Source organism: Nicotiana tabacum, chromosome 5 (genome assembly GCF_000715075.1).
Source record: "Nicotiana tabacum cultivar K326 chromosome 5, ASM71507v2, whole genome shotgun sequence".
Classification (NCBI taxonomy): domain Eukaryota; kingdom Viridiplantae; phylum Streptophyta; class Magnoliopsida; order Solanales; family Solanaceae; genus Nicotiana; species Nicotiana tabacum.
In genome coordinates, this window is record NC_134084.1 from 159,726,528 (window position 1) to 159,734,910 (window position 8,383).

The 8,383-nt window shown below is 31.7% G+C and overlaps 1 protein-coding gene across 1 annotated transcript; it reads right to left on the reverse strand.

The window, feature by feature from the left end:
- Positions 1–2,272: 2,272 nt before the first annotated feature.
- Positions 2,273–5,938, reverse strand: LOC107827035 (la-related protein 6C-like). The gene is made up of 10 exons (XM_016654094.2): positions 5,355–5,938; positions 4,370–4,451; positions 4,174–4,271; positions 4,008–4,079; positions 3,836–3,915; positions 3,675–3,750; positions 3,517–3,564; positions 3,328–3,396; positions 2,917–3,042; positions 2,273–2,777 (listed from the first exon to the last, which is right to left on the reverse strand). Exons 1-10 carry the CDS (start codon positions 5,748–5,750, stop codon positions 2,529–2,531), a joined length of 1,296 nt encoding a protein of 431 aa, XP_016509580.2. The 5' UTR covers positions 5,751–5,938; the 3' UTR covers positions 2,273–2,528.
- Positions 5,939–8,383: the final 2,445 nt, after the last annotated feature.

The window sequence follows — 8,383 nt, forward strand, 5'->3', positions numbered from 1 at the left end:
GTGATATAAAAGATGTAATATTAATATGTGCTTATGCAATATAAGTGTAGTACGAAGTTGTGTGCATATGAGATTTTAAAGGAATGATAAGTATAAGATAATCATACCTTCTTACATTTCATTACTTACCATATGTAGTTTCTCTTTACATTTAACCATGTGATGATATGTATGGCTTCTAATTGTAATCTTTCTGGATGTAGGAAAAATTTTGTAGATATATATATATACAATTGGTTAGAGACTCGTGTTGATAACGTGTTATGAAATAAAAGCAATTTAGTAAAACAAGAACAAGAAATAAAGACAATTTAGTAAAACATGAACAAGAAATAGAGATAGAGAGAAAGGAAAAGATTTTCTTCTTAAATTGTGTGTATTTTCTTATCTATTATACAGCCTTTATATAGGCATGAAAAGTGAAGAAAATATGTCATGGAATATATCATTGAACATAGAAAATATGTCATTGAATATGTCATTAACCATTTGAGAGAAAGATCATGGAGGAAGAGTAGACATCCACCATATTTTGATTTTTATCGTAACATTCATAACATTTTTTTGTTTCTTATTTTTCTGGATTACATTATCTACTATTTAGTGTTAGTACATTGCTAATCTAACTCTTCGTTTCTTTGCCACTTGGCTTAATATACTTGTCTGCTACCCTCCTTATAATTTAACACACACATTCGATAAGTATATCATCAGATTACTTAAAAGATAATTACATATAATCGTTAAAAAAAGTGAGATTAGTAATCTGCAAAGTAAAAAAGATTACCTATAATTAGTATTTTAAACGCATTTTTGGAGCGAGCCCTGAGGCGAGGCGCACCAAAAATGCCTCGAGGCGATGGTGTGGGGCGAAAGTCTCCAATTCTTTATCTTGTCCTCTAGTCTGCTACTATCTCCCAAAAGCAACGAATAGTCAATTTTATTTTTTTATTTTTATTTTTTTGCAAAAATAAAGAGAACTTCATTCTCCTTCGTAGCAGCAAGTTCAAAGTTCAAATTGCATGTAAGTCATCTTTTTTGTTCTTTCATGTAGAAAACTGTCTTTTCAACTCAAGTTACTTGTGCTTGTAAGTAGCGTATAACAGATTATTTTGACTAGCTTTTTGTGGGGATGGAGCGCATCTATATATATATTTCATATATTTATAATTTTCTTTAATTTTTATGCAATTTTACCTATTTATAAATATTTACTATAATTATATTATTTTATAAAATATTAAAAATTAAATATCTATGGGGCTTACGCCTCGCTGCCTTGGGGCTTACGTCTCGCTGAGGCATATATAAAACGTCTCGCCTGATGCCCACGCCTTTTAAAAAACTGGGTTTTTCATAGAAAGGTGTAAAAACACATATCTGTGCTTGGAAGGGAATCTCACCTCCCTCTATCTTTCTTCTTCTTTCTCTTGGGACTAGTGATATAATGCAGAAAAAGAGAGAAATATGAGATCTATGCTTTTTTTTAGGAGAAGACAAGAAAAGAAAATAAGGAGGTGGCTGAGCAGATTTAGATGTTTGATTGATAGGTAGTACAAAACAAAAGTTCAATCAGTATCAGCTGCCTGAGGCAACCCAACCATCTTCCTCTTTTTATTATTTCACTTTTGAAACTAAGCTTTCCTTGTTTCCCTTTTCTCAATCCTTTTGCTTTCCTCTTATTTTCGTTTTCTCAATCAAATCTTGTTACATGGTTCTAATATAGTGTTCTATAACTAAGAGACACATTCAAGATTTTTTTTAGATAGATGGTGTCTGAATCAACTTGCACGTACTTTTATTTTCGAGTAGTCCATCGAGTAGTTGCTAATCTAGACCAACACACATATCTCAGATAACTATGTCGTAAAAGCTGAGAATAACAATAAGGGGATACTAGGGACATCACTACAAGCAATTCACTTTTGAGCACTTCCCAGTAAATTTTGAGGTAACACAAGCTTTATGTTTCAAACAAAAGTTAGTTATACAAATTTCTTATGACACTGTATAGTCATTCACAAAATAATAATCAAAAATATATATTTTTTGTGTATGTATACATTTCTAAATGTTATATATAAAAATATATAATTTTTATATATTTTTGCGGCTACCGGATATAAATAATTTCAATTGCAGGCTAAAAGTGAATTCATCAGTAACGTATTTCCAACAACATATTATAACTAATGCACACTGATGAACATTGAGCAACAGATGGGAAAAAAAAACATTTAGCAATAAATACAACAACATTAAGAGACAACAATGAGAGGTGAAATAGAGGCAGAATCTTAAACTCAGTAGTATTATTTCCCATGATAAGAAGATATATGAACAAAAGAAAATTGGTAATCTCAAGGAAGCCATAGCCTTTCTTAACCTATACACTTTTGCTATTACATTCTTATTGAATGAAAATATAGATGCTCAAAAAGGTCTGCAAAAAAAAGAGTCCAAAAACTTTGACTAGACTTCCATTGAATACTGAGTAGTAAACCAGGGGCAAAATTGATCATCTTCCATTATACCACATGTACTCCAGTTTGAACATTAATATTTAAGGGCTTCCCTCTTCCCATAGTGAAACCTTTGGTCCCATCTGGCATTCTTGGTCCTTTTGTAGCCTGTTTCATAGGTGCTTCAAATGGACCAGAGTTGCTGCTTTGTGGAGACGAGGCAAGTAGGCCGCGACCATTGAACATTTGATTTCTTTGTCGTGCTCTCACACGGCCTTTACCCCATGTTTTCTTTGTTGCTAAAGTCTCTTCGACCTAACAACAAGGGGATGAAGCGAGAGAAATTTGTATATTTTAGCATGAACAAAGATGCATGTTTTAGTATATGGTTGTCAATAACAGGATATTGAACACTCCAAAACCAAATGTTTGGTTTAGTCATGACCATACTTACATTGCTATCCGCTATTTCTGACTGATTAGTGTGATTTGAGTCATCTGTCAGTTCAGAAGCTAACCAATCTTCATCGTCGAAACAGCCATCAAATGCAGACTTCCTGCTCTTTAGAACAGACTTTGGCTGCAAATTTAGCAACATTTTTAAGAATAATATACCAAAAAATGAAACAGGAGCTTATAGAAGCACAAGTACGAACGTGAAGTAGTTGGGGGAGATATTAAATGGTCACATTCATAGAAATCTTTAAGTAACATCGTTTTAATGATTTTAAGATCACAAATTCTAAATGAATCAAACATATTCGGATCAAATTAGTTATTGTGAATGAAAACAACAAAATGTACTTAGTGGACTGAGATCCGAATGATTCAGATTCAGATCTCCATTAAGTGAAATTAGACTTACTGAACGCCTGAGCAGCAACTTCACTTGTAGGCCTTTTCTCCAGTTCCTCTCATCATTTAGTTTCTCCACCTGATTAGGTTAAGGTAAAGAATAGATTTAGGTGATCCAAATTAGTTTTAACTAAAACAATATAATGAAGTTAAAGAAAAAGAAAAGAACTTCAAAGGAAGCACAAAAATAATGACATACTGCTTTCTCAGCTGCTTCTGGATGCTCGAACTCGATCAGTGCATGGAGCTTTCGATCAAAAAGCAATAAGAAAGTAAAACAGAAGGAATTAGATCCTGATATAAAGAGGGAATATCGGCTTTTTAAAACACAGAACAATTCAGGTTTGTACTCAATACCTTACTGCTGATGCCCAAGTCTCCTCTAGTTCGTGTGTTAGGATCTTGAGGATGGCATACTCGGATGGTTTTGACACTTACAATAAGAACCATAATATGTGAGTTGGAAACAAATAAATGTAGCAGAGATAAAATGTGTCGAGAAGATTCAAGAATATCACCTTCCTGCAACATTAAATATTTTCTCAATGTTGTGATGAGAGTGATCATCTGGTAAATTTTCAGCCACCACAGTGCGCAACTGAAAGGAAGCAAACCAAATAGAGTAGTAGTATTAGTACTATGAACATATCAAAACCATAGATCAATATATATATGAGAAAAGAAATGTACCATCAATTCCTCTTTATCCTTGTCAGTAAATGGGATTTTTCGTTTGACCTTCTTCCCATCATCGCTTACAATCTTCAGAAAACAATCAAGTATATATACAAAATCATAGTTGTCAATAGATACTCAATAAGGAAATTAAACACAGCGACTAGAATTCAAAACGTACCAGCTTTGTAGAGGAAAGGAGGGCATGAGAAAGAGTTAATTGGTTGTTGGTGATGAGGGACTTGATTTTCTTTGTAGCCGAAACAGAAGAAATGGGAACTGTACATAGTAATTAAACATATTTCTCAAGAATTTGTCAAACTGATGAATTGAAAATCTGTAGACTATTTCTTTAACTATGTATCAATAGTACTTACCAAAGCCTTTAGGATCCTTATTCATTTGTTTCAACAAGCTCTCATTTGCGAGCAAGCTCATGTCACTAAGTTGGTATTCAACCTATCAAACATATAAACTATCACATTTTAGTTACAAATCCTCAAAATGTAGTAAAAAGGCAATAAAGATTGCAGTGATAAACCATGCTAGAAAAAAATTAGAGCAGAATGTTACTATTCTTATAGCAGTGTTTATGAAGAGTTATGTAACAGAACAAAATCTGCAGTTGTATTTATGAGATTTAGGCTCTTATTACATACGCAAACATCCCTCATTTAGCGATTAACTGTCAAGCAATAGCGAACAAGTAAAGAAGGAATGATAGGACGAAGTTGCTCAGGCTGCAACGCCCTTTCTGCTTTAAATAGATTACATTACATATGTTTTTCATACTCCTTTTGAGCCCGATTTTCTCCCCACATCAAAAACTAATTAAAATCCATATTTGTTATCATAACCTTATTTTTCTATTTTATCAAAGCGTCCATCTGAATCAGACATGTTGATCAATATAAAAAATGACCGGTCAATAAGGACATAAATTGGAATACAGTCAAACTTCTCTATAACAATCTCGTTTATTCAGATATTTTTTGGCCGTTATAGTGAATGTCTGTTATATGAGGATGCTATTATAGAGAGGTTTGACTGTATAAAGAATGATAACCAATGACCAGAACTCAATGGCAATTTGATCCAAACACCATTAGAAGGGAAAACAAAGAACGTTAACAAGATCAAATTGTTGAGAGCTTAATATCTTAATGACATGATCACGCACTTCAACATGGTATCGAAGCATACAAGAGGTCTTAGATTCAAATCTCACTATCTATTTGGTGCATGAAAAAAAAATATGCTCAAAACTCGTGTAGGGACATAATAAAATTAAGTATATATGAGACCACTTTACACAAATGAGAAGAATTCAACTCAACAAAAGAGAAAAGAAGAATAGATGACCTGTTTGATGACTTTTAGCCTGAGTTCTTCAGGAAGGATATCCTTCTGAGACAAAGTTGAAACAAAACTTGGTTCTTGAACAAAGGAGATAGTAAGATCACCCCCAGATATCCAATCATTAGTAGTAGTTGTTATTGTTGTATTAACATACTGAAAATAGGGATAAATATATCCTGAAATGGGGATTGTGGCATGTGATTTCGGCACGAATTCGGGGGCTTGAACATTGAACTTGAAAGATCCACCATTAGTATTGTAGGCAGCAGCATTGATCTGCTGCTGCTTATTATTATTGTTCTTGGCCAGCTTCTTGTTATAATAAACTTTAGCAACAAATTTTTCTGGAGTAGATTCTTGGACACTAGAAGCAACTTTTTCAGGTTGCATTTGTGCCATTATTATGAAATAAAAAATGGGGTGCTGATCAATTCAACTCCTTGTATTCTGCCTCTTTCTTGTTTTTTTTTTTATTTTATTTTATTTTATTCCCCTAATTACAAGTCGATGTTCTTTTGAACATGCACACAACATCATTTGTGTTATTATTTCATACCTTTGTGTTTTTTTGGAGTTCTTTTTCTCTCTCTCTCCTTTGATTTTGTCTAATGGTAGAGCGAAGGAAGTTGCTTAAGTCACTCCTAAAGTTTAATAATAAACAGTATTTGTAAAGGTTGAGATTGAAAAGAGTGAATGAATGGTTTACTGCAATCCGTGTACAAAACTAGTTTAGTTATTATATACACCTCATGTCTTTGGAATTTTGACCAATTAGTCATAGGAATGCACTAAAATATTGAAAATATAAGAGTTGCCTCGTAATTATGTAATACATTTATGGGAAAATAAAAGATTAAATAGGGTATTAAAATGCAATATTATAGGGATATTTTGATCTGTCAATATTTTACTTGTGGTCTTCATGTTTTATTAATAAATTAAATGTACTAGCTAGATATAGGTAAATAGACATAGCTTATTCTGTTTAGAAAGAATGACCGAATTCAGAATACTATAGTCAATTTCTTTTTCTTAAAATAAATCTTCTCAATGTTTTTGAAATAAAATAAAATTATTCAAAAATATATTGAAGTATGGAGAAATGTTTGAATTTTTAAAAAAATAGTTATTTGGTTCTCTGATTATTAGTAGTCTTGTACAAATAAGAGAAAGCCAGTATTGTATTTATTCTAACATTTGCTCATTAGACAATCTTTAACCAAGACTGTGTTGGATTTACTATTTACTTTTCTAGCTGGTATACATAGATTATACATTAATTATATATTATTATACACATATTATATATAAATCGGCTATTTTTTGTTTAAGTAGTTAAGTGGACGATCATTTAGGTAAATTCTTCAAATTTTAGTACTCTATTTTGGGCTTTGAGGTTAAACTTCGAGTTTGCTTTATTCCATCCAAATTCTTGGCTGTCAATTTCAAAATCATCTATACATTTAGAGAAAATAACCAAGTAGCAGACTCTTTAACAAACTTCAGTTGTGAATCTCTATTTGACCATACGTTTTCCTCTATGATTGCAACAACAACGACAACAGTAACAATCCAGTGTAATTTCATAAGTGGGGTCTAGAGATGGTAGTGTGTACGCACCACTACCTTGTAAAAATAAAAAGGCTATTTTCGAAAGACCCTCTATGACTGATCTTCTTTAATAAATTTAGATTTTTTTCTCTAAAAAAAAACTGGGCTCATTGGATATCGTATTGGTTAGGCTTTGCGCCTATTAATGGGAGACCTTCTTTACCGGGTTGGGTACTTCTCGGGCTAGCTCTTTCATGAAATGGGCTCATTATTGCAAATTCACCTTTAAAAAATAAGTTTGTTATCTTGCAAGCTCCTTTTGTTTGAGCCCAAAATATTATGGCTACATTTGTCATCCTAGCCTTTCAAAGGAAAAATTGGCATCCTATAACAACACATAATAGAAATTGGTAATTTTTTAGCCTTGTATTAGGTTTGATAAAGATAGCCCCAAACAATTGGCATTATATAGTCAAATCATAAAAAATAAAAATAAAAACTATTCTTTTATACTTCTCTAAAAAAACTACACGCTTATTTTGGCTTCCCTCCCCCTTTCTCTCCTTGTATTTCTTCTTCTATCTCTTCTCTTTTGCTCTCATAGTTTAGCAAAAATTCTTGTAAATTATGCAAAAAAAAGTCAGTAGGATGAAAAGGTAAGGTTGATCTCACATCAGAGAAAATCATAAGCAAAAACTAAGAGAGAAAAAATGTATTTCAACATTGTTTTTCTTCTCTCTCTTTTTTTTTTTTTTTTGGTTGGATTGAATGAGTGGGTGTGAATGAAATTGGTTGAAAATAGCTAACGAGTCTATATACAAAATTTGAGCAAGATTAGCAAAAACTAAGAGAGTAAAAATATATTTCAGCTTTATTTTCTTCTCTCTTCCTTTTTAAGTTGGATTGAATGAGTGAGTGTGATTGAAATTGGTTGAAAATACCTAAACGGGGCTATATACAAAATTTGAGCAAGATTAGAAGTGATTTAAACTGGTTTCAGGTAAAAAATCAGACCTAAAAATCCAACTACGATATGTGTATATAACGTTATATATCGTGTACACCAGTGTATATCACACACAAGTTTTTAAGGATGTCTGTGTATAATACCTTTTATGGACGCCCATGTATATCATATACAACAAAATTCTTTTATATCATATTGTATATCATATATGTAACACAAATTTTCATGGATATACACAGATACACATAATATACATGAGATATTACTGATATACATAAAGATACAAACGAATTACAATAGGGGATACACATGTGGAATCGTCTTGAACTTGAGTTTTCAATCTGAAATGTGTTACACAAAGAAGGAAAATAAAATTTTAATAATTTTTTTATATACACATTATTATTATGTTATACACTGTGATATAAAAATAATATAATTATTAATTATTGATCAAAAAAGAAAAATAAATTTTTGATATAGCATGTTTAAGCAAGTTCTAAAATATAAAAAT